Raw genomic sequence first — 26753 nt, 5'->3', positions numbered from 1 at the left:
TTTTTTTTGCATTTTACTTTATTGTATTTCATTTTTTTTTTATGCAAAACTACTGTAGAACTTCAAGTAGTTTAAATCCCTATTTACTGAATTCCAGCTTAATCAAGACATTTCTTTGAATTTTATGTTGCCTGTTTTTCTATTTCTGTGTACAGATTAAGAAATATTAAACTTTTTCGTAAGATAATGAAAATACTGTACATCCTATTCTGTTTTCTGTCTGACCATTTGTAAAACCTGTTAATTTCTAAAAAAAAATATAACTTGTTAATTCGAAATTTGTGACGTGTCGGGTTGCAGAAAATAATTCACATGAAAGCCTTTTAGCTAGAGTAGTTTCCTCTGTACAATCTACAAATATTGAGAAAACCAGACGTGACAGGACTTAGTCAAGATAATTTGAGGTATTTATTGACCAGTTAAAGATAAAAGTTAAATATATATTTTTTAAATCTTTGAAGTATTTTTAATGCCGTTAAGAGTTAAGAAATACTATTAAAGTTCAAAATTCATTTTTTTATGTCCATTGTCTGTGGTGAAAAACAAATAAAATAGAAGTTTAAATTGTAAAAGTATTTAAATTAATTACTTTTTTAAAAAACTTCTCAAAAAATTTAAAAAAACCCAAAAGTGGGCTAAATAATGGGTTTTTTTAAATGGGTTTTTTCAAAAAAACCCATTGGGTCCAACCCAATTGGGTCCAAGCCGGCCAACCCTGGCATGTATATATAGACCCTTTATGATACGAAATACTTCAAGAAGTGGTTGTGATGCGGGCTAAGATAAAATATAATGAAGATCCAAGAAAAAAGCTTTATAAAATCAACATAATATGAATAATTATCGAATAAAGGTAAAAGTTATATTTTTAAGCATAATCTTTTCAAAAGAACAATTTTCATATTTTTTCTTTCTGATCTTACATAATGCTGATTTTTATATACACAATGTCGCAAATATTGAAGTAAAGCAAAATGTACAACAGTACATGATTGAACAGTCAAAAAATCGATTGCTGTTGTACTGACAAAGTTTAAAAAAAAAATGCTGCTCTATATTCGATTCCGTTCTTATTTTGGAAAGACTTGGAAAAGATATCGACTATCGCTAAAACAAAGAACCAAATCAAAAATACAAAAATTGGTGTAACATGGCTTAAATTACAGCTTATTTACTGGCATACATGTTGCATCCAGCATTGAAGTTAAAAAAATATTAAATGCAAACTCTTTAGAACAAATAAATGTGTAGTAAATTCTATTTCAAGAATTTTTTTTTGCCAAAAACGTCATATACGTAAAGTATAAACTTTTTTTTAAAATTTGATTCAAAAAATATTATTTGTGTTCACCTGCAGAACAAACCTTAATTTTTAGGTGCAAACAATTAAGTTAGACTGTTGATTACCTTACAAGTCAAAGTTAAAATTCCAGGAAAGTGCAAATAAATGGGCAAAAATGTCACACCCCTGCAACAGGAGTGAGCAATATAATGAATTGCATCTACAATAAAAGATTCAATCCTTAGTAAATCCTTACTAATCATGCATATTAAGCATAATGATGGAAGTTGACTGAAATCTGCTTTATGGCACATGTACGAAATAAAAAATATATTAATATTTTTTTTCGATTAAAGCTTGTAATACATTTTGAAGAAGCAACTTTGTAATTTTAGTATTTATCTCTGCAACTTAGATAGGAACTGAGCATAAATGGAATTTTACATTTTTCAATATGTGTGGGAAAATCAATGTAAACCTGTAAAATGGATTTTTTTTTTTTGGCTTTTTTAAAAAAAAAAAATTTTTTAAAAACTGCATGGTTTTTAAAAAAAAAAAAACAGTTGGTTTAAACCAAACAACCCTGTTACTTTTAGTGTTAGGCATTGTAAATGATACTTGCAAAAAATCACGTCACAAAAACATTGAAGCAATAATTCATTGCTACAACAAAATTACCAATGCTTTCAATTCAAAAGCAATAATTGTTTATTACATAAATAGATGACCAGTGAGAAATACTTTTTATTGAGTAAATAACTTGTTTTTATAAAGGAACAAATAAATAAAATAATAATAATGACAATTAATTAGCAGTATATTTTCTTTTTCATTTGATGACCATCATTTACTTTTAACGGTCAGCGTATTTTCCAAATTTAAGGATGAAAGTTTCAAAACTAACTGCTTTTATATATATCTTACAGGCAAGAACATACAAAATATTAAGGAAGGATTTTCAAAGTAAGAAAAAGTACTTATTTTAAGCATTTAAATTTTAAGGGTGAGAAAAAAAAAGCTGCAATAAAAACTTTTACAAAAACGATGAAAAACTATATCTAGTTTCAATGGCAAAATAATAGGGGGGGGGGAGGAGAGAGGGGGGATTTTTACTTGTTATCTCCCTTTAGCTTCAAATCTTGAACTTATGGTCAAAAGCCACAATTTGGTACAAATGGTTAGCAGTTAGATTAGTAGGTTAGTTTAGGGAGGAAAAATTATTCATAAGATATTATAAAATAGTAGCAAAGATGAATTTAACCTGCATCAATTGTGCGTGCAATTTTTTCAAGGCCTTCTGATTTATCTGACAGATCCAATTCTTCATCATCATCGGTCTTTGAATTTAAACATTCTTCAGCAAGCTGCAAGCTAGATGCCATGCTTCCCCAAACTGAATCAAACATAGACACTATAATAAATAATATATGGTTAGAGAGCAGTATAAAGATGATATTTTTAATTACTGTTTGAACTGCAGAGGAATATAAATAACCAAACAAGGTTGTTTTCTTTTCTTTTTCAATAAAGGAACTGTCTGAGCAGTTTTTGAAAGGTAAATCTTAACTGAAATTACAAATTCAGTGGAACCTCATTACAGACAGAGAAGAGAAGAAGATATTTACAAAAAGCATCGGTGTTACAATAACTTTAACACCTTAGGTGTTATATGCAAAATTCTTTCTTTGAAAATGCTATAAAGGCATGCCGCTTGAATATTGACCCAATCCCTGGGTTGTTTGGCTCTATCTGTCAAAAAATGGGAAACCTACTCCCTTGGTAGCAGAATTTTTTCAGTATTTTTTTACAGAATATATTAAAATACATATAACTTGTGTTACAGAAAAATAAAAATATTTTGTCATTCTTTTATGGCTGAGCAAATCAGTGTTGCCAGATGGTCAAATCCAGATTTTCCCAATTCCCTTCCAACTTTTCCCCAAAAAGCGATGTTTTCTACCAAAATTCCCCAAATGCAAAAATTATTTTTCCACGAATATTTTCATAAAATGAATTGACTTCCTCCAATAATTTTGTCTCTTGAAAAATTTTTTTCCCCCAAACAGCCAAATTTTCTTATAAAATTCCCCAACTTTTTTTTTCTTCACATTTTCGCTTTTTCTTTTTTTTCACTTCTTTATCTTTCTTTATCTTTACTATTATTAAAGCTGGAAGTCTCTCTATCTGGCAATGTTGGGCATTAATCAATTATTTTTTCAATTGCCTGGTTAATTGACTAAAAAAGTAATTGCAATTAAACTATTAATTGTACTTTGCAATTAATTTAATTAGATTAATGTACATTAATTGCTTTTCACAATTAAAATAACTGCAATTATTTTTTTTATTCTTTTATGAAACAAATAAAACTAACAATTAACTTAATGTATCAAAAGGTACAGCGCAGCATACAGATAATTCGTATTTTCGTTCAGTGCTGATTGCTCGCTCACCGCGTGAACTATTCTCGTCTAGGCAAAAGTTTTCCATACGTAAATGTTTGTGTTTTAATTAAGTGTTTTAAAATTGTGCAAATCATTGTTTATATTTTAACCTGTAACAGAGGAAATCAGAAAAAAGGGCATAACAGGGGACGTAAGTTCTCAGAGACCGCTCTGTTTATTTATAAATATATTTTTTAATTGTGTAATTAAGATGCATTTCTGTAACTTCCCTCATATGTTCATCGGACTTTTACTAATACAAAAAAAAAATTAATTTTTAATTGAAATATACCTTCCCTGAGGATATTTTGCTGGAGCCATAAGATTTTTTGAGAAAAGTCATATGCTGCATTACATAATTTATTGCATAATATACATGAAATACACCGCCAGCTCAGTCGTGTCCAGCCGAGGACAGCAGTTTTGTGCTTATTAGCAGGCATCAGCCCGGCATAGGAAAGTGACTGAGCTAGATATGGAAAACCTCTTAAGGATACCAAACAAACTGGTAGCTAATATAGAATTAGCACAAACCAGACGACTGACCGAAGCAATGGTTCGGTTCAACTCTAGTATTTCATGTATTTCTGCTTTATCCCTGGCTATTGGGCGGTAATTTACTGAAAGTTAATGATATTTTATTTGTTGCTAACATGTGTATTTAAATAGTTAAATAGTAATATGGTACCAGTTTAGCGTCCACATCCCAAGTAGACATGTCGTCTGTAGAATATATTGTACAAAACCAGTAATTTTTTTATGAGTTAGTTTAAATTGAAATTCACAGAACAATCGACAATTGTTAATTCTAGTAAACTACAATAAACAATTGTTAATTGTAGTAAACTACAATTAACAATTAATTAATTGTTAATTGTAATTTTCCACAATTATAATTGATCAATTGTTAGTTGTTGTTACGTTTAACAATTAATCAATTGTTAATCTTTAATTGTCAATTCAATTAAAATTTGCTTAACTCTGCTGTCTGGATATCTCTCTGTCCAGATCTCTTTCTTTCAGTCAGGATCTCTAACGCGCATATAGCGCCAAGACCTTACGGCTGATTATCATGAAATTTGGCAAAGAATTAGTTTGTAGCATAGGGGTGTGCATCTTTAAGCGATTTTTTGAAAATTTGATTTTGTTCTTTTTCTATTCCAATTTTAAGAACATTTTCCCAAGCAAAATTATCATAAGATGGACGAGTAAATTACCAAGTTATCATAACGTGGAACCGTAACATGGGCAAGCCAATTGGTGAGAAATTCATTATGCATTATTTGTAAATGTACAGGGAGACCAAAAGACCTTTTAATTTTTCTACTACGGGCAAAGCTGTGCGAGTGCCACTAGTCATAAGTACAAGCGCCTGACCGAGAGATAAGAAATAACCAAATATTTTTTTTTCTACTCGCATTTACTACTCTGCTTCTGCATGTACATTTAAACTATGATTTTTGTATACATTTATCCAAGAACACTCTTCATCACACTTATTTTTACCTGTTTCACTTATCAACTAGTTACTCACACAGAACATTAATGCGAATTCCATAGCATAATATTCCACATAATGCGAAATCCGTAAAAGCTAACCCAATGCTGTTTAATACAAACAATGTTCCCACAACTTCTTGACGGGTATTTAAGTACGGAAAAAAAAAAAAAAATTCCCAAGGTTTTTTTCCCCCAGGAAAAAATTTTTCCCCAAAGAATTCCCCTCAATACCCATTTCCCCAAAATTTCTCCAGAAAGCACCAGATTTCCCCAAAATGGGGAAATTTCCCCCAATCTGGCAACACTGGAGCAAATAGATTATAATTTCTAAAATTAAAAATAGTAGTAATAGAAACAATAAGGATTTTCACTACCATCTTCAGGTCTTTCTTTAGGTTGGACAACCACATTCAGTCCTCTTATTTCAATTACAGTGTTTTCACATAGCAGAGCAGTCCAAGGCACAGTAATCGAAACGAAATCAATGGATCCATGTAAGAAATTCACTGGAAGATTGTATTCTTCACTGAGTTCATTCAAAGCCTAAAAAGTAAAAAGTTTATCATCTAAATTTAAAAGAATTCTTTAAAAGAAAAAAAAAACATTTTGAGAAAGTAAATTTTAATTAGGTAATAAGGGGACTTGGAAGGAAAAATGAGTTTTAAGATCTTTGTGTAAAAACATCCCTGAAAATCAAATAAACAAAATCCATGACTAGGTTTACACTAAGAAGTTAGAAATTTCGAATGTACAAACTGCTGTGTAATAATATACATTCCCACAAGTTTTAGGTTTCGTCAGCATTTGAAATTTCTCGTTGAATTTTACAAAACAAATCTTGAATTCTACATTAAAATGTTAAAATTTAAGCCATAGAAGAAAAATTATCAATGCAAAATGCATAAGATCTTTATCAGAGGTGCAGCGAATGGGGAGTGGTAAACCTTTCCAAAACCCTAGGTTTTAACTTATTGCCAATCCTAATACTGTTGCAGTTCACATGAAGGACTGTTCTAGGTAAACTATGGATGTGATAGTGATCTTCATGATTGAATACAAATCTATTAGCATAATGCTTAGCATATACAATGTAAATTGATTAAAATATAATAAAAGAAATATAAATTAAAATATATAAATAGTATTCTATGCATAGGTAGCATAATTATTTCTGCATGCCCCTTAAATTAAGTCATAAAAAAAATATCTTGCATAAAAAGATAGATATGCTTTGTAGAAGGAAGTTAATTCAGATTTATTTGAATACAAGAGCAAAAATCAAGTCCACAACGGTTCTCTTTTTCTTTTCTTCACTTTTAAATGTCTTAGCGTTGTGAAAGTGACATTCTGATGTGCAACTGGTTCTACGTTAAATTCGCAATAGAGAATATTTTTGAACACTGATGAAAGAAAAACGTGCTACATTTCAAATACCTGTCGAGGTATCTGAAATAAATTACAAATGTAAAGCGCTATTTTTACAGGGTTTAAATTTTGATATTTAGCTCGCAGTTTTTTTTTTTTTTTTTGCTAAAAACCAACATTATATTTATCCATTGACAAAGCGAAAATTACTTCAAAGATTTTGTTGATAAGTTGACTTTTTCTTTGTTCAAAGAGTTACAACTTACAACACAATGTTTTGGAATGCAATAAACAATCCAAACGCTTTGTTCATTCACTGCAAGAAAATAGAAAATTGTGATAATTCTACTTGATTTTTACATACCTCTACATTAAGACGCACATTTTCTACAGACCCTTTCCCATGGCTTAATCCGTAAGTCAATTCGTCTTGTGAAAAATCCTCTAAATATGGACCAAAATAACGTTTCAACAGATATCGAAAAATTCTCTTAAACATAGTTTCCAAAGAAAAAAAGTTCCATTTCATTTTGATTAATTACTTCTGTCATACAAAACTCTCACATAAATGTAATAAAAATAATCTATCTTTCAAACATTTTAAGACGTACAAAAACAAATCGCACATGGATAAAGAAAATACATAATCATCTGTTTCATGTTTTCGTTCTTCGACTGTTGATGCGAAGGTACAGGATCAGCTTAACAACTGACAACCCTTAATTTCAGTCAAGTATTGTAGCCAAAAGCGCCAAATTGGGATGAAATAAAAACAAAAGAAAAAAATATACGTATTCTTGAAACGAATCCCAGAAATAACTCTTGTAAAAAACTCCTGTTCAAAAGCTGCAGGTTCTTTTTTTTTCGTTCAGGCACATGTAAGTTTATTGAATTATTTCAAATTGCAATTACACTGCTTTGTAACAAATTGGGACGTGTTTTGAAGCAATCAGTTATACATCTTGTTGCATTAGATGGATGTTTTCATTTATTCATCAAGATTTATATTAAAGCGTCCAAATTTGCATGAAATTGAAAAGAAGCGCTGGAATTCAACTCCCATAAGCTCATATGCAAATAATGATGAGCCAAAAATGCAAATAAAAACTATACATTCCTAGCTAATAATTGCGCCAAATCGTCGATAAAAAATTTGAAGTGGCTGCTCATATTAAGAAGTGAAGTGAAAGCTTATAGCCTCGGGGTTTTCCAGCTTTAACCAATAACATTCGGCCAACGCAGTGGTTGCGGCACCGACCGTCGGAGCTGGATTCGGCATCCGACCTAGAAACTTGCGCATGCGCAAATCTGACACTTTCAACGGATTGACACGCCTCCTTCGCTTCGCGTGGCGGTTCCAACTAGCGACGTCACTAGTTCCAACTACTTCCGACCATGTGCGTGCGTGCTTGGTTCGTGTAAAAATGGCTAGCATCATGGAACGCGGTGCGAGTTTCAAAGCGTACATTGAATATTCGAAAACTGTTTAAAAGAGTTCAAAATGAATAGCTCTACGGATTTCCTCCCTAGAATTTCGCGCTCGAGGGCATGAGTTAGAGTTCGGAAAAGAATTCCTGCCGTATTATACGACCGGCGGTGACACACATCGGTTAGTCGACGTAAATCTACCTTAATTCTTACTAAATTATTGCTAAATATAGTATTTCACTGGAAATTCATATTAAGTCTCATATTATACATCCGACCTTCATAGAATTTCATGGGGTCTATTTGAATCATGTCCGACACAAAGCAGCGGCACTCGAGGGCATGGGTCGGAGATGGTCGATGTATCGCATCGAATAATTGAATTATGATTAAAGCATAATTACAGATCGTGTATGCCGTTTTAATATCTATATTAATTCCAGAACTATCATTTCGCTCGGCGTATATATCTTAATTTGCGTAGTCGGTCATATATTACTCGTCCGACCGCTTAGAATGTCATTGGGAAAGAATCTTAATTTGTGTGGTCGGCCATACATATTTCGTCCGACCGCTCAGCATGGTCATTGGGAAAGTATCTTAATTTGTGGTGGTCTGCCATACATAATTCGTCCGACCGCTTAGACTCATTGGGAAAGAATCTTAATTTGTGTGGTCAGCCATACATATTTCGTCCGACCGCTCAGCATGGTCATTGGGAAAGTATCTTAATTTGTGTGGTCTGCCATACATAATTCGTCCGACCGCTTAGACTCATTGGGAAAGAATCTTAATTTGTGTGGTCGGCCATACATATTTCGTCCGACCGTTTAGCATGGTCATTGGGAAAGTATCTTAATTTGTGTGGTCGGCCATACATAATTCGTCCGACCGCATAGAATATCATTGGTCGGCTGTTGAAATTAGATCCCGCCCATCATAACGCCCCCTTGGTCGGGTTCATAAAACAATCCCGACCCCAAGGCAGTAATTTCTACTCTGCGCATGCGCAGAAGGAGGTCGGTACTTCATTGCATTTCCGGCGGTCGGTGCCGCAACCACTGCCTTCGGCCAATGGCTCTTGTGTTTTTGTTTATGTTTTTGTAATATATTATTATTGTTAATATAAATTCTATATTGATGGTTGAAATCAAGACATTATAGTCTGAAGCTTTCTTCACAAGTATTTTACTGTGCCATTTTATTTTGTTTAATATAACTTTGTCATCTGATTGAATCACTCAAAAATAATATTCTGAATTTAATATTTGTTCAGGTATGAAAAAAAAATTGAAAAATTTTCGTATAATGCTTCTACTTTCGAATGAGTAATTCAGTTTATTTTTTGTTTTGTTTTACTGTGTGAAAAAGTTTCTCTTGTTCTCACAAAATTTTTCAATAACCTAATCTTGAAAATAAAAATTATTTTACTTATATTAAACAAATTGTATACAGTCTCAGAAAAGTTCTAAATCGGAGGCTAAAAGTTATTTGTTTTCATCTGCACACAAAAATAAAAATTGATTGGCAGAGACTGGCCTGAAAAGTAACATGGATTAATGGGAACTCTTTGATCTTTTCACAAATTATGAAAGAACAAAGCAACCCCGCACCCTAAGAGCAATGCCTCTCAATCCCCAAGTACCACAAATAGCCCCAAAGAACAAAGAGTTCCCACCAAAAATATATAATTACTCATAACCCCCCCCCCCCCCCTAGAAGTTTCAAAGATGCAGTCTGTGCACCTTTGTGCATCCTACCCAAAAGAGAAATAGGAGGGTCACAACTACCCCAATAAAGAAAATCACATGCTTGTTTGTTATGCATATGCAGTGTTGGATCTGAGGGGGAATTAAATGTGGCATACAGGCTTAGATTTAAAAAAGGTTCCTACGTACCTCCTCCTTTTTTGATAAGACTAAAGAGAACCTCTAATTACATTTTTGCATATAATTTCAAAAAATTTTCAGGGAATTGCATTCAATCTCTACCTTTCTTCCTAATGTCATCAAAATTAATTTATAAAATCATTTTCAGGGCCGGAAGAATGTCGCTTAGTTATACTTGCTCCTTTTGCTATAGTTTAGCCAAACAAAGCCTAAAATTGGTTTTTAGTTCTTCAGTTTTAACGATTTGGATGGAACCTCCCATATACTCTAATGTTGCCAAAGATAGTTTTAAAATAAGTTTTTAGTGAGCTCTTCCTAATCTCAAACTTTTCCCATCGCATCACCATTCACCAAAGATAGCGTAAAATTGTTTTCAATCATAATGTCAAAAACATTCCAAAGAGGACCAAAAACCATGCTCCTTCCCCCAATGAAGCTAGACATAGCTTTGAGTAAAAAATGCATTTTTAGCCCTTAAATTTCTTGTTGCGCCATTGCCTGCTTCTAGAGGCTAAAAACTCCTTGAATTTGATTCTATTTGTGTTAAAAGGATTAATACAAATACAAATGTGACAAACTGCAACAGGCCCGAGACCCAGCTTGGCTGGTCCAAGTCAGTTAATAAGTCCACAATGAAGATTCACAGCCCTATTTCGTCTTCTTGCTCATTGCAGCCACTTCCATCTTCCGGTAAGCTGTTCCAAGTACCCACAAATCCTACTAAAAGAGTATTTATACCTAATTTCCAGCTAAGCAACATTCACATCGCCCGTATGGCAGGTGAGCGATGCTTTTTTCTCCCTAAAACCAGTTTTCAGTTGGCGCTGCTATGACAGCAAGCCGTATTGTATGGGACCCGTCATCGGGATGAGAAGCTAGATATCTGACATCACTAGAGTTGAGAGTTGCATTTCATTGGTCTCTACGAGATGAGCACGCTCTCTCTATTGGGTGAGAGTACTGACATGTGCTTTACTTGTGTTAGCAATATATAAATGCTTCTCCCGTTTTAGAAAACGTACGTCTGTCCGCTTAACGTGGCGAACGTGATATGTGTACAATGTCTGAATTACACTTTAGCCCAAGATTTGAATTGCTTAAAACAGTAACCTCTCATCCTGCTTTCCGTGCAAAAATTTCACCCGTTAAGATCTTTCATTTTGATAAATTTAAACAACTGAATCATGTCCTCTCCAACTCTTTTTCTCCTTGCTATACATATTAAAGCTTTTTAGTCTGGTATCACGATCTAAATCTGAAAGTCCCCTTACTAGTCTACAGAGGCATTAAATTTATTAGACTCAAAGAGCGGAAAGTCGAAGATTCTGGTTTAAAAATAATTTCTAGATCCTTTATAAAAGCCTAATTACGTTTTTTTTTTTTTCAGAATAGTCAAAATACTATACATTATTTCCCTGCAACATTTGGCGTTTTACTCGTGTTTCCCATCCCTTTAAATACTGATTCTTATCTGATAACACCCGCCATTATATTCTCTTGTTGTTTCCAAAAGTGTTTTTGCAGCTGTGAGTGGTGTGAAATATTTTTTCGCGTGTTTTTGCACTAGAACCACCAAAATAACAAGTTTGTAAGTGATTTAGTGTCGCATACTCGTTTCAGGGAACAGAAAATAAAGAAATATCTTTCTTGAGATTAGGTAAGAAAGAGACCAAAACTGGACAACATTTTCCAAACGAAGTCTTTCCAAACTTCTATGATCTACAATAAATTAATAGCACGTGACTGAAACTATACTGCAAACTAGTCAACAGACTGGTCTCTAAGAAATTCATGATCTTGATTGAAAGCAAAGTTAGAAGAAAAATTTGATCTTTTTGTTTCAAAAATATTTATTTCTAAATCAATGAAATGTTTTTTTGATAATTCTGTATTCCCGGTCGGTCTCAGGTGATTTAAATCAGAAGACTTCTTAAGACAGATTACACTTTTTTAAACAGAAATATGTTGAAAGGATGCGAAATATATTTTTTTACTTTCATGTTCTAAGAAGTCATTTTCTACACAAACCTGATTGAGGCAGAATGACTGGAAAGATTTGATTGCAAGGAAAATATGTTTTTTTTTTTAAATAATAGAAATTAGAGACGTACCGAGTACTCGGTAACTACTCGGTACTCGGCCAAATTCTGATCAGATACTCGGCCAATACCGAGTAGTTGCAAAAAATTGAATATTGTCCAAGGCAGATTATTAAAATTTATAAAAAAAGAGCAAGCATTATATTCTGCAATCATTTACAATTAAAATTTCTAAGTCAAATTTAAATTTTGAGAATAATGAAGTTTGTAATGCTTCAATGGAATAAATCTTTATTTTAATGTCCCCAAAGTTAATAAAACTTATTTATTAAAAATTATGCAAAAAAATGTAAGTATAGAAAATATGGAATTTTTATATTAAAAATAGATTTTTGGTACAAACAAAAATTAGTTATAAAAAATATAAAAATACCTTTGCTTAAAAAATAAAAGGAAATAAAACAACGTTAAAAGCACAGTGCAGGAACACTGCAGACACGTGTTTTGGCGTAACAAGGAATTCCTTTTTCAATGCACAAAATGGGAGCTCGTAGATTTAAAGGCATCCGACAAAAGTCAGATTTTTTGTCGAAAGTCTTTACATTATTTAGCTCACATGTTATGCACTGAAAAAGACGTTCCTTGTAACGGGGGGGGGGGGGGGGCAGAAACACACGTCTGCAGTGTTCCTGCACATTTGTTGTATTAAAACTATTTATGTTTGGCGGACTAAAACTATAATTGATTGGTATACAGTGAAACCCCTCCTAACGGACACCCCTCAAAGGCGGACACCCCTCTTATGCGGACAATTTTTAATTCCCCTGTTCCAATGCAAATAACATTATTAAACCCCTGTCCTGCGAACACCTCTCTATTGCGGACAAAAAAAATTGTCCAGTTAGTGTCCGCATTAGAGGAGTTGACTGTAATTTGTTTTAATTCCAACTTGTATAATCATACCTTTTATTTATTTATTTTTAATTTTAAAAATAATTTTTTTGTAAAATTTTTGACACAAACATTTTGTTTATATAATGCGTAGTTGAATTTCAGCAGGAATTTAGTTTTAAAAACTCTTATATGGACAAGGAGGTCTATACTACTATTCCAATAAGTTCAAAATTCATCACATGTGTGTCGGTGGTTCTTCTTAAAACATAATTGGTACTTGGTAACTCGGCCGAGTATTCGGTAACTCGGTACTCGGCCGAGTAGTAAAAGGCCGAGAACTCCGTACTCGGCTACTCGGCCAAAGTGCTACTCGGTACGTCTCTAATAGAAATGATAGAGGAGACAAATTTATCAAGGGTGCTCTTGGGAGGAGGAGTTAAGGAGTCAAGAGGTTAAGGAGTTTAACTCTTTTTTTTTTTTTTTTTTTGGAGGGAAGGGGCATGCTCTATAACATTTAAGGGATTTCCTCTGGATATATTGCTAAATGCAGTTGGGCCATTTCACAGTGTTTTGTTTGTTGTAGTACATCATTTTATTTTGAGTTAGTCCTACCTATGCACAAACTCAAAATACTACAATTTGCTTATCAAACAGTAAATTAAATAGTTATGGTAAAAAAGGTTTCATGTTTTGGACTGTACGTTTCGAAAAAATACTGTTAAAACGCCTTGTTACATTTCTTCTGAAAAGATTGTTCATTTATAGTAAATTTTTTAAAAGTTTTTGATAAGATCAGAGAAATGACTAGGGTTTTCACTAAGTCCGAAAATACTATCTAAATTTTAAAAATGAATCAAGACATTTTCGCTTTTTTGTTTGAAATTTAAAAAAAAAAAAATCTGAGATGTGCAGCAAGCATGGTGATATTCAACTTAATCTTATGCATCATAACCAAGATGTTTAAATTGTATTTCAAATTGAAAAATCATATATGTATTATCTACAGTGTATTTATTTCTTTGAGGATGTCATGGCAGGGTTTTGAACTTAAGTTTTCAAGTAGGGATGAAATACATTGAGGCATTTAGTGAGATATGTGAGCATGTGCATTAACCTTTAAGCATTTTAGTATTAGCTAAAGCTTTTTTCTAATTTTAGCCTTTTTGCTAAAGAACTTTTGAACCGGCTTAATCCCTATTTTATAGATAAATGAAAATCTTTTTTCTTTATAGCTTGTATCATGGCTGTTCCCGACGTTCCTGCTGAGATATTGGAGCATATTTTTACATTCCTAGATGGACATTCTTTTTGCAATGTTAAATTTGTTTGTAAAAATTGGTATGCAGTTGGTAAAGCAATGCAGACGAAAAACTGGCTATGGAAGCATTTTTGCTGCAAGGAAATTCCTCCTATTCTCCTGGAAGAACTAATCTCATTTAAAGTTGTTCCATTGACAGAATCTATTATTGATTGGATGGCTGTGTATAAAAAGTGGTGGTCTGGAAAAATGATTAAACTTCCATCTAAGTCTCCAAAATCTTGGCAAGCATTTTATTACGATCCTATAACTGTGATAAAGTCTTCTGGTAAATGTTTTTATATTCTTTTAGTAAATTCATTTCATATAGCTTTTTTAAAATTTATTTCTTTGCAAGTTTTTAGTTTTTATTTCTTCTGTATCCAAAGTATGTAAGAAATTATTGGATTTGTGAAAGTTTTCAAATTTTGATTTATATATGCACTTTTATTTAGTACTCAGAGCTTAATTTCTGACAAAAGAAGTGTAGGAGCCCTATAGTTATCAAATCTCATTTTCATAACTGGAAACTCTGAGTTCCCTTCAAATTAGTGAAAATTTGCTTAAATTTGAAAAGAAGTGCTTTGAGCTAAGCTTTTGTGAGCTTCCATGCAAATTAAGCTCTCTTTGTACTCAATCCATTTTGTCCATTTATGATAATTTTTTGCTCTTCTGTATGTCTGTATACATGTAATGTTTTATTGTGGCCACTCTTATCTCAAAACATAATGCATGGAATTGAGCAAAATTTGGTATCCCCAAGTGAAGATTAGTTTCAGGCACCAATCACTGGCACAGTCGAATGTTTTTCTGTTTTAGCGGGATTTTTATATCCCAAGATATTATGCAAAGACTTGCACATAAAGGTATATCTATGTGTCAAGATGGAACTGGCGTTGATTTAGTTTTTGTGTCAATCACTTCGATACCAGTTATTCTACCGTAAATCCAATTCGTGCTTTAATTTGAAATGCTACTGAGCCAAAAAATCGCACCAGCTGGGAATTCATATCGAATGTATGAATGAAAGCTTTATGACGACCTCATGCTAACTATAAAACACCAGCAAAATCTAGCAGAAATATCACTGGAAGTTGCAAATATGTGTTTTGAGGTTTCAAGGAACCTCTTTTGAAACAAAAAGAATCTAACATATTCGTCTTTGTGCTGTGTTTTATGCAGCAAATGATGAATCTATCAAAATGGAATTACCCATTAGCAATGAAATGTATATTTTACTAATTCATTAGGTAATTTATGTCTTATAAAACATTGAATCTTTTTTATTTTTAGGTTCATATGTGTTAACTGGCCATAACAGTGGTGTAATGTGTGTTTGGAATATTCATAATGGAGATTTGCTTCACAGAGTTCAGTATCATTTAAAACGAATTACTGACATGGCGTTAGTAGATTTGTTGAACCTGGGTAAGACTATTTTGGTGAATTGTTTATCTCTGTAATTCATATTTAAATGAAACAATCAAATATAGGTACACAATGGTTAGAGTTAGATTACTAATAATAATAGAGGGCAACACACATTTAGGTGCAGGATTTTTTAAAACTGATTTTATGTTTATTTTACGTACTGAAAAAAAAATATGTCTTTAGTTTTCAACTGTCAGGTCTTATTTGTAAATTATGATGCTTGTGTATTTTACCTTACTATGTTGAATCTGTCTTAAACTGTGGGTTAAATTTTAAAATAAAAATGGTTCTAATAATTTAAATTTAAAAAATAAGTTAAATTTAAAAAATAAAATACAAATCTTTTGTTCCTCCCAAAAAGTATATTTAATATGATGTTTTTGATTGAACTTTCTTGAGAGTCTTTTTGAAAATTCCGATAGTAATCTTTTGATTTAAGCATCTCAACTGTTCTGGTACCTATTTGCCTGACCCCAGTAGACTGACACAGAGAAATTGTCATTCCGAAGAGTGTATGAGGAACCTGTAATTTTACCTGTTTTAACCCCTGGTAGAAATCTCTGCTCAAATTAAACTTTATATCTATTTTCTTAGCGCAATAAGAAAAAAAAAAAGTCCTGTTCTATTATTTAAAAAAAAAAAAAAAAATTGGAGCAAAATTTAGGTTTTTCCCTTCAGAAGTTCTCAATTTTTTCTTTTTATTTGTAGTTGCATGATCAGCATCCCCACAATTGTTTTGTAGGGTGTTCGAATGTTCCAGCATTCCTAGGGCTACTCATTTATTATGCAGATTTTTGATTGGTTCTTTGTGACAACCCATAAGGGAGAGTTTAAGTATTTTAAATGTTTATCTGAATGATAAAAAAGTAGATTTCTTTTGAACAACCTTTTTAGTTTTCATTTTTAAGCAGAAAATAATAATAGTAATGGCAGACAACCTTATTCTGCAGGGATGTGCCAGCTGCGCAAAACTGTGCCAAAATTGAAATTTTGTATTTAATGTTGCAGTTCCTTTAGCATATTTTGCAGAATATCATCAATGGATTCATATGGAGCTTGTTTTTACAATTTTTTGCGCATTTCAAAATCTGTTTGCATCCGCTTTTGAAAAACTCCATCGTTTTAATTTTTTATGTGATTCTCTTCCTTTGACTAGAAAAATTTTGCACTGATCATTATTTTCAACCTTTGTTATCTTTTGTTTTCAGTATATGAGGATTTGTAAATTCATCTTCTTGCCATGCCCACTCAAAAATGTCAATTCAGTTGCATCCAAATTGATTTAAGCGAATGCCATCTTTAAAAATTAATATTGTTCACCAGTTTTTAATCTTGGGTTTTTTAAGATTTTAGGACAGAAAAGTGATCTCTAGTTTTGGTTGGAGACACTTAGGATAGCAAAAATCTGGGAATTATATTGCTCTGGCAATAAATATGTAGACATTTCAAGTTTCTCAGATTCAGGCATTTTTTCCATATTCTTAGTCTGTCCTAAAATTTTTATTGTTTCTTTATTTATTTCTTTTTTCATTTTTTCATATTTTTTACATGTGTATTTAAAAATTCCTTTTCTGTGATATCATTTCTTTTTTCAGTGTCATTTCGTTATTAATTTTGTGATTAAATATCAAACAGTTAAAAATAAAAGGTTTTAATGTTGCCTTTGCTTGATCTTCAGATTTGTTAATCAAGTAGTTCAGCATATAAACATACATGCCAAATAATAATAATAAGGTCAAATATAAGTGAATAACTTTAACATACAAAAAAAGAGAAAAAAAAAATATCTAATAGATCTTTAAAACTCACTTTAACTTGTTGAGGTAAAGTTTTTAAATTCAACCATTCTTTTGTGCTTTTTTTAAAAGCCTTTTTGAATATGTTACATAAAAGCAAACATATTTTAAAAATGGGTATCAACGCACTCGGAACTTAAATGTGCACTAAAGCAATGATGTATTAAGCAAAGTAAATGTGTGAACTAAATTTAAATCAAAAGAAGTGTGAGAAAAAAGTAGTGCAAAACAGAACTTGTCTTTTGTGCAAAATATTAGACAAAATAATAATAATAATAATAATAATAATAATACTGAAGAGAGCTTCAATTTGTAGTTGTAGTTATGGTGTTTTTGCATCCTTAATCTCCTTTCTTATTACTTTATCATGTCACACATGTTTCTGTGTGTGAAATATACATAGTTGCTCTAAATTGATGCAAAATTTAAATTTTTGCTGCTGCAAGCTGCACCAAATTTGCTATTTTACTGCTCCAAATTCACCATTTTGCTGCTCCAAACTCATCGTTTTCCTGCTCCCAAGATTGCTCCAAAAGCGAGTTTTGGTTGGCACATCCCTGATTCTGTCATTTTGTTAGCAATAGGTACTGAGAAACGATTTTTTTCAAAGCCATATCAATTAGTAAAATGCTTCATGCAACTAGTATTTTTTTTCTTAATTAGTTTTTCTTAACTATTTTCTTTTTCTCCTTCAATAGATTGGATTAGACTTTTATGTGACATGCATGCAGTTTCTTTAAAAAAAAAAAAATAATAACTGAGCAGTATATATATAAAAAATATATTTTGAAAGTAGAACTTTTTAGTCTTTTTCTTTGTATGACATATTCTTTTGATGTTGTCTGAACCATAATTACAATTTATTTATTTTTTAACCTTAAGGTTCTTATGGCCTGGAATCTCTGTCATGGGCTCATCATCATATCATTACAACTTCTAATGATTTTTTGATTCAAGTAAGGTCATTATTAGAACCATTGTCATGTACATCATGTACGGTGTTAAACTACCACAGTGATATAGTAACTAGCATAAGGTGAGCCTCCCTGTTTTATTTTTGTTAAAGTTAAAATGAACTTTATTTTTTCATTTTTTAATTCTCTATTTTCATTTCTAAGGGTTTTTGGTGACAAGTTTGCTGTTTGTTCTCGTGATAACACCATTACCTTGTATGAGATGAAAGTAGAAAAGCCATTCCGTTTGAAAGTATCGCTCATTACTGCAATCATTGGTCCTGCTGACATTCTGTTGACTTTAGGATTTTGGCATGATCAAGTATGTATGGAAAACTTACTAATGTATGAAAGTGGAGGCGAACTGGGTCCCACAAGAGGGTGTCAACCTTGGCCTCTAAAGGGCCCAAACAAAAATTACAAACAAAAAAGTGAAAGAAAAAAAATTGCCAAAAAAAATTAAAAAATAAATAAAGAAAAAAGGGGGGGGGGTTGTACTCAGGTTTACGAGTTTAAAGAAAAGAAAAAAAATTAATTAAGTCACACAAGTTTGTGAGCGCAAAAAAAAATAAAGTTGCACCAAAAAATAAATAAAAATAAAGAAAAAAAAAGGTGTTCAGCCTTGGAGAGGGCACATAGGCAGGCGGGAGGGCACAGTGGCCCGCAGGCTGACGAGCCGGTCCGCCCCTGTATGAAATTTATAAGCAATTTATTTGTTTATTTTTCACACTGACTAAATAGGATGCTCCCCAATAAGAGCAGTTGTTTTCAACTTTTTCTGAAGCTCACTGGCATGCCGTGATGTCATTAAAACTACAAAAGGTGGGAATAAAAATATAAGTTGGAGTGTGCATGGCTTCACTAACTAGCTTTTCTATCTACAATGGATTTTTTTTTCTTTTTTCTTTTCTAGTTATGGGTACAGTCTATTCGATATTTTGTATCTCAGAAAAATTAATTATTTTTCAAACCTACTTTGGCAATAAAACTGAGTGTTATTTGAAATCTGAGAATTGAGTGATCCCTCCACTGCCCGGTGAAATGCTTAAACCCAACCAGAATGAAGCAGATAGCAGGGTCTCATATACATGATTCAGTATGAAATAGTGAAAGTGTAAGCTTAATATTTCATAGCTCAGACACGATTACAAATACAAATGTGAAGACCAGCAACAGACTCTTGACCCAGCTAGGCTGGTCCTAGTCAATTATTAGTCCCAATAATGATCAATGGCCCTCTTAAAGATATCCACCCCTTTGCTCATTACCACCTCTTCCGGTAAGCTGTTCCAAATACCCACAACCCTACTAAAGTAATAATTTTTTCTAATTTCCAGGTCAGCCTGAGATTTATCTTTTTAAAGACATAGGTTGCCATTCCGTGTGCTTACTCGCTGGTATTAGAGAAAGAAAAAGAGCCTTAGAATATTGTAAGACTTCAAAGCTCTCAAAGGAATTTTTTCTAAAACTTTGCTAGCTCTAAAAGCATTTACAGGGTTGCTGTGACTCAGTAAGCAAAGCAGAAACTAAAATGTAGGATTTCCCTTCATTAAAATAAAGTCTTAAGCTTTTAAATAAACTCCTTTTGTTATATACACAAGACAACGGCTTTGAAAATATGGATTTTCTAGTGTGTGTGGGGGGGGGTATCAACTTTAACAAAACCTGGATGTCGCTTTGGCTTATTTGTACCCTGCTCTTCCCTAGCATTTGTTGCAAGACTTATTGACCGTGTATATAAACGGGGTGATAGTGTCAAAAATTCTCGAGATGAAAATTTTTCTGAATAGAAAGGTGACGCGTCCAAAATTTAGTTTTTATGTAAGTAATAGGATTCACATTAGAGCACTTAATATTTAAAAAACAAATACTTATTTTCTACAAGAAGTGTTCAAAAGCGAAATATTAACGAACAAAATGAAGAATTATGATTTTTTAAGAAATAAAATTATGAAAAGTTATTTGACTTCATTTAAGTTTGTTTCATCACTAGGCATTCAGTAGCAAATTTCAGTTAAACATGACCATAAAATGCGAATGAAATAACAAAAACTCTCAACTTCCCAAATTTAACTCATTTACTGATATTTTACTACTTTTTAATTCCTATCTTGTTCCATCTCAGTCTGTTCCAAAAATTTTTAAAAGGATGGATATCCGTCAAAAGACTGAAGACTTTCACCCCTGTATGTAAAATTTGTAGCTCTATACACTAACTTATGTCTTCGCTATTTTAAGGTGTGTCTCCATGTCATGTTTGTGGACCTCTTGCTGTGTGTTAAAAATTTTTTAGCGACCAGTTTGAAGATATATTCAGCATCTATATGAGATTATTTGCTTGCAGCTCAGTTATGTATACTCCAGGCTGATATAAGCCTATCCTAAAACAAGAGCGAAATTGCAGTCTCCGGGTTCGGTAACTGAGCTGCTCAAAATTTGCTTGCTAATTGCAAAATATTTTAAACATAAGGTAAAGACATTAAGGTGACATTAAGTCATGAACTCTAAGACGAACGCGTGGGTGAAAATCTTTTAGGGATAGAGAAAACTTGGCTTCTTTTGGTAAGTTTGAAAGCAGCCTAAAGCAGCCACTAAAAATCAAGTTTTCAATGCTAATAAGAGAATTTAAAGAAAAATATCTTAGAAATACAAAAATTATAAAACAAAGATTGTTGTAAATTTGAAAAATATTTATTACATTAAGTTAATTACTTTCTGCCAGAAATGTGCTTTTAATCAATTGCATTTATATGCTTTTAAACTGAAAAATTAAATTACAATGTATCATCACCTCAGAGAATAAGATATCTAACAATGGTAAGACAAGTGCTAATATGTGAAGTGTTAATATACATTTTTATTTTTATGTAGGGTTTAAATTTTCCCTAAAATTCCATTCTATGAACTTTCCTCAATTTCTTATTACTGCAAATTTCTTGCTTTTTTTTTTTCAATACATAAGTTTAGTTAATTGAATATCTTCTTTTCTAGCATTTTCAGTTTCGCCGAAATAAATATACTTTTTCGAAGTAAAAGATTTTTGGCATGTTGTCCATTGTAGAATCATTACATCAGTCAATCCTTCATCACATTGTAGTTTTCACTAACCAGAATTTATTTATAGCATTTCATTGGTCATAACTCATAATTAATTGCATCTCGTAAAAGTTAACAGTATTTTCTATGGTTATATCAGTCACATTGTTGATGTCTTTTTGCAACTCCTTTTGTAATGCTTATAATTTGGTTAAGATATTCTTCTTTAATTTCCAGCAATAACATTTCCCTTAATTGAAGCACATTATTTGTTCTGGTATGAAATTTAATGTGATTATGTGCCAAATTTTATACGTTATTTTTAAATGCTAGGTTAAATGCATTACACATAGTGGAAGACTGAAGACGTTTTCTTCAAGCACGGAAATATGGAGTGAAAAGAAATATTTAAAAACGTCTTTCTGTGAAAATGGCTCTGAGAACATTGTTTCAGTTTCTATGGCGTTTATGTTCCATAATGAAATTATCATGCTTTTGACAGGTAAGGAATATTTTTTACAGGGTAAGATAGCATAAAGGTATTTAAATGGTAGCTGGCTTTTTTTTTTTTTTCCTTTTTTGCAATGAGATAAAGAGTTAAATCAATGGTTTAATTTTTAAAATTTGAACATTTTAAATAAAGTTTTATAGTTTACAATGTATTGAAATTGTAAAAAATATTTTTAATGACTTTTCTGAGATTCATCTCAAACCAATAAAATAGCAAGAGCTCAGTGTCATGTTTAGGATTTATACATTTTGTGTTCTTGGCACTTTTTCATCATTGCAAAATGAGTAAAGCTTTTGCACGTACTTAGTACAATCAAGCTGTTATGTCAAAGGTGAATGGTCAGAGACTATTTACCAGTTAGATCCAGGGTTTGTACGGGTCATGGAAATCCTGGAAAGTCATGGAAAAAAAATAAGCAAATTTCAGACCTGGAAAAGTCATGGAAAATTGAAATTTTCAGTCTGTCATGGAAATTTATTTTCAGTCATGGAAAAATGTTCTGGGAAAAAGTAACAGTAGCTAAAAAGAGTAATAGAAATTTTGAGTGATTTAGTATTGCACCATGAAAGCTATTTAAACTGGAAAATTGAACGATCTCAAAAAACATTGCATCCAAGTTCATTTTCATCACTTCTAAATCTTTATTTTAAAATTTATCAGTGTTTATCTCAATTTGTTGAAGGTTTTGGACAATCTTTAGTCAGGCAATAGAATGCAGAAATAGGGGAATTCTAATGCTCAAAAACAGTAGTGCCCAATATACGGCCCGCAAAACTAATCCATGCATTCCACTGGTACGTTCAGTTCATTATTTAAACATGTTCTGGAATTTCTGAACATATTAATTTATATGCATTTGAAAATGTACAAATAAGTAAACAAGTAGATTTGAATCAAAAGATTTATTTACTCTGAAATGTTTTTATTTTTTTTTTTTTAAATAAATATTTGGTTTAGAAACATGAATTTACTAAAGAATGTGGCTTTATTTTAAAGAACCAAAAAATTGTCAAGTTGACACTAAAAGGCAACTTTTGAAGCAAATTTATTGAAACTTAGTAATGATTCATTCAACCTTTTCCCCAATCATTATCATTCTGCCTGTTTATAAAAAAAATATTCGACATTTGAGCATCATTCACTGTAGTTTTACTTAACTTAAACTTATATGATAAAAAACAGGTAAGAATTATTCAGTTTTTTAGGTGTACACTGATATTTTTTTCAATCAGGTAGTGGCATTCACATAGAAGTTTTGCTAATGCTCATTTCTAAAAAAGAAAATGGGAAGTTTGATATTAAATAGTACTATTTGCTTCATGTAACAAGGTCATGAAAATGTTCATGAAGTCATGAAAAAGTCCTGGAAAAGTCATGGAATTTTTTCATCAAAATAGAGTATGAACCCTGTAAATCTGAGAGCTCATAATAAATAGTTTACTGGCAAGAAAATCCTTGACCCATAAAACAAATTAATAAAAATGATAGTTAAAACTAAATATAAATTGGTTGATACTAAATTAGACATGCTACAGAAGTGGCATGTAGAGGATCTAATAGACTCAAATCCCTAAAATGAGTGGAAATCTACTCAAGACACTCTTAGTCAAAGGTTATGACTCAAGTCAAATTTTCGAAAACTATGAGGAAGCTCGCCCTTCCCCCTCCCATGACTGCAAAAGCTTTTAAAATATGCATACAAAAATCATTGGGAAAACTATTTAAAAAGTTTTTTCAAAATTTTCGGAACACAAACACCCCTACCTGCTCTTAGTACAATCGAAATTAAGATTAGGTTTCTAGCTGCCTGCTGCTGCGCCAAAAAGCAGGGGGAACTTTTGGGTGAAGTTCAAAATAAAGCTTTGAGAATCATCATTGGAGCTGCATACCAGGGTGGGTCAATTTTAACTTTTTTTTTGAAATCGAAAACACCTGTTGTGGGAAAAGTTGTATATAGGCATCAAATGTTCGTGTAAAAATTATTTTGGAAATCAAAATATATTTAGATCCCCCCCCACCCCCCCAGCTTCTTAACGTTTTGCCAAATATGTTAAAATTGACCTTTTTAAATTTTTTAAAAAAATTTCATATGTATAATTTTTTTAATAGCCTGTCATGGAAAAAGTTGTGTATTGACATCTAATGTCCGTGTAAAGAGTATTTTGAAAATCAAAACATATTTAGAGCCTCGGTCAGGCCAGTGAATGCTTGCAAGGGAGTAAATCTCTACAAGGGGTACTAGTTCTATAATGTGAGATCGCTGCAGATGCTCACACCTTCCCCTATAGCAGGCCTGGCCAATAAATCATGTCTTTAATATCTATATTTGCTTATTGCAGGACAAATGCTTAAACTACACAGTTCATTTTGATTGACAACTGTTGCTGGTTATTTCTTCAACAATACATGACTTCAATAATATAGTTGAAGGTATCTCAAGAAGGGGGGGGGGGAATATGCATTGCATAGAGTCTTGTGAAAGATTGCAGTGTTTACCAAGTAGAGTAAAGGAAAAAAATGGTAGTTAAAAGTTTCTATGATTCGTCAAGACTGAATGGACTTTGTACGATATTTAAATTTTGGAATATGTGACAAAATAATCCACCCGTGGTTACTCGGCTATCGAGCATAGACATTCAGTGATGGGGTTATCAGTCAATGATTGATTTCGGTATAAAGAGAAGTATTATAAACCGAAAACTGATGCTAAAAGATTGCTGCACGATTACAGTAAAATGGCAAAATTACGCATAACAGGTGGCATCAAAAATACATTAAATATAGTTTAAAGTATTTTGTTTTCAACAAGTAATAAACGAATGTTAACAATTTTGAAAATTTAAAACATAAAAAAAAATAATAATAATAAATAAATGAATAAATAAAATTTTCATAGAGAAAAAAAAAGTGAAGATTTTTTTTGTTTTTTTCCTTAAAATCTAAGAGGAAAGTTCGGGTATTCCCTACTACTACTTTGAACAGGTTTTATTACATTTAATTTTTTTTTCTTTGAGCTTAATTTTTAATGAAGCGGGAAACCTGGATTTGTCACAGAACCTGGAAAACCTGGTTAAGTCGGGGGAATTTCTTTTAGCCACAAGTGTTTGAGCCCTGTATATGCTATACTGAGTGTAAATGACAATTTATTTCATGATTTAATTGTTGAAAAATTAGAACTAAAGCATAAGTGTGCCTTGATATATTGAGTTTAACTTGATTCTCCTGTTATCATTGTAATGATACATCAAATTGTCACATGTTGATCCATTTTTTCTTTTTCATCCTAGCTGATGGTAAATTAGTCATATCTGTTGATGAGCATTGCAAACATTACAACTTGATGAGAAATTTGAAAACAGTTCTTGTAACTTTATTACTCCAAGGTACAACTCTTGCTCTTGGTGGAGAAAATGGAAAACTTTTTCTGTTTCATGTTCCTGATTATACGTCTTTAAAAGAACTAGATCTTTCCAAACCAGATGCTGCAATATATTTGAGTGAAGCTTCAATTATATCAATTGATATAAGTTATAAATTAAACTCACTTTTAATAACTGCAGCAACTACCGAAAGTATATATACCATTGAATGGAATAGAGATTCTAATTTTCATAAAGAAGTTAAAATGCGGTCTTTGAGTCATTTTTTAAAATCTTCATGAGAAATTTTGTAAATATTGTAAATAAATGTAAATATGATTTTATTTTGTAAAAATAAATTTGATTGTATAGTAAGTATTTTATTATTTCAAACATACATTTCGACAATTTATTGTCTTTTATTGCCATCCTAAGCAAGAAGGGCAAGTCTCAATTGAAGACCTCAGTGCAAGAAGCAGACAGCTCTTTTTTGTTGGTTTTGTGTTTTGCATTAAAATATGTCGAGAAAAATATTAACTTTCAAGCTGTACAAAAATGAGACATCTTCAACCAATATCGAAAGTAAAGGTAAAATCTTTAAAATAATCTTTTCAAAAAGAGCTATAACAGTCTATCTTAGCAAAGTAAGTGAAGAAAAACTTACCTATTTGTGTTATTATTTTGAAACTAAAGTGTATTTTATTACAAGACTCACATTGTTTTCTTATAAGAACAAAATTTTACTTGAATTATTGTAAAAAATGTCAGTCACACTGTATTTGACTTATGTGCATTAGGAGTAAGAACATGACAGCTCCTATACTTAACAATTATTACACATATATAACATGTTTTATTAAAATGTCATTCAAATCAGTTTCATCAAGGTAAATTCTGATGTAATCAGGGATCCGTCCAGGATTTTTCACAGGGTATGTTTTTGGTGAAAAATTGAATAATTTTGTGAAAAATCAATAAGTTATTTTTAAATTATATTTGTTTTTTATAAAAACAAAATTTCAGAATCTTGAGATGGCGCAAACTGCATCATTAGCACTTAAAGTTGAGTGTTTTCCTTCTTTTCTGTTGAGAATATTATTCTTGAGTGTTTTTCTAGTATTGGAAGGGGGGGAGGGCATCGCTCGCTGGGAGATAGGCACCCATCAAGTTTCAATATTTATCTATCATTCTACATTATGTTAAATTATACTAGAAATATTATATGTATTATAGTATTTAAAATAATTGTAAGAAAAAAAAATCAGGCAGGGGTTCAGCATTTAACTTTTTGACCCAAGACACTGTTAAAGAGCACAGAATTTTGTTCAAAACTTATGCAATCGGTGATTTTCACAAAAATAAAAAAAAATTATTTGTTTACCTCTTAACAAAGCGTACTAAACATTGAAAATTCAGATTCCCACAGCCGATGCAAAAAGATAGCAATCCTCAAAGTGAAGGCATCAAAAGTATAAAAACGGCTTGTAAAAGAAATTTACAAGCCGTTGATAAACATAAAAAGCCAAAAT

General features: G+C 31.8%; 2 protein-coding genes across 2 annotated transcripts in view; one reads left to right on the top strand and one right to left on the bottom strand.

The window, feature by feature from the left end:
- LOC129225144 (autophagy-related protein 2 homolog B-like) overlaps positions 1-7268 on the bottom strand; it is a 92867-nt gene extending 85599 nt beyond the window's left edge. Inside the window, exons 1-3 of the mRNA XM_054859705.1 lie at positions 6956-7268; positions 5601-5769; positions 2544-2693 (exon numbers count right to left, since the gene is read on the bottom strand). Coding sequence (XP_054715680.1) covers positions 2544-2693; positions 5601-5769; positions 6956-7120 — 484 coding nt within the window. The 5' untranslated portion in view covers positions 7121-7268. The remainder of the gene's footprint in view (positions 1-2543; positions 2694-5600; positions 5770-6955) is intronic.
- A 1825-nt stretch (positions 7269-9093) lies between these two features.
- LOC129224522 (uncharacterized) lies at positions 9094-25545 on the top strand. The gene is made up of 7 exons (XM_054858987.1): positions 9094-9295; positions 14074-14427; positions 15432-15566; positions 18248-18401; positions 18484-18640; positions 21688-21856; positions 25153-25545. Exons 2-7 carry the CDS (start codon positions 14082-14084, stop codon positions 25524-25526), a joined length of 1335 nt encoding a protein of 444 aa, XP_054714962.1. The 5' UTR covers positions 9094-9295; positions 14074-14081; the 3' UTR covers positions 25527-25545.
- Positions 25546-26753: the final 1208 nt, after the last annotated feature.

Source organism: Uloborus diversus, chromosome 6, assembly GCF_026930045.1.
Source record: "Uloborus diversus isolate 005 chromosome 6, Udiv.v.3.1, whole genome shotgun sequence".
Classification (NCBI taxonomy): Eukaryota; Metazoa; Arthropoda; class Arachnida; order Araneae; family Uloboridae; genus Uloborus; species Uloborus diversus.
The sequence above is the reverse complement of the archived record's forward strand: the minus strand, read 5'-3'. Positions and strand labels throughout refer to the sequence as shown.

Excerpts from the sequence above, each read along its gene's own strand:
- LOC129224522 (XM_054858987.1), top strand. The coding sequence starts at position 14,082 with ATGGCTGTTCCCGACGTTCCTGCTGAGATATTGGAGCATATTTTTACA. Across the intron at positions 14,428-15,431 it reads AACTGTGATAAAGTCTTCTG|GTTCATATGTGTTAACTGGC; the intron begins GTAAATGTTTTT and ends TTTTATTTTTAG. Across the intron at positions 15,567-18,247 it reads AGTAGATTTGTTGAACCTGG|GTTCTTATGGCCTGGAATCT; the intron begins GTAAGACTATTT and ends TTTAACCTTAAG.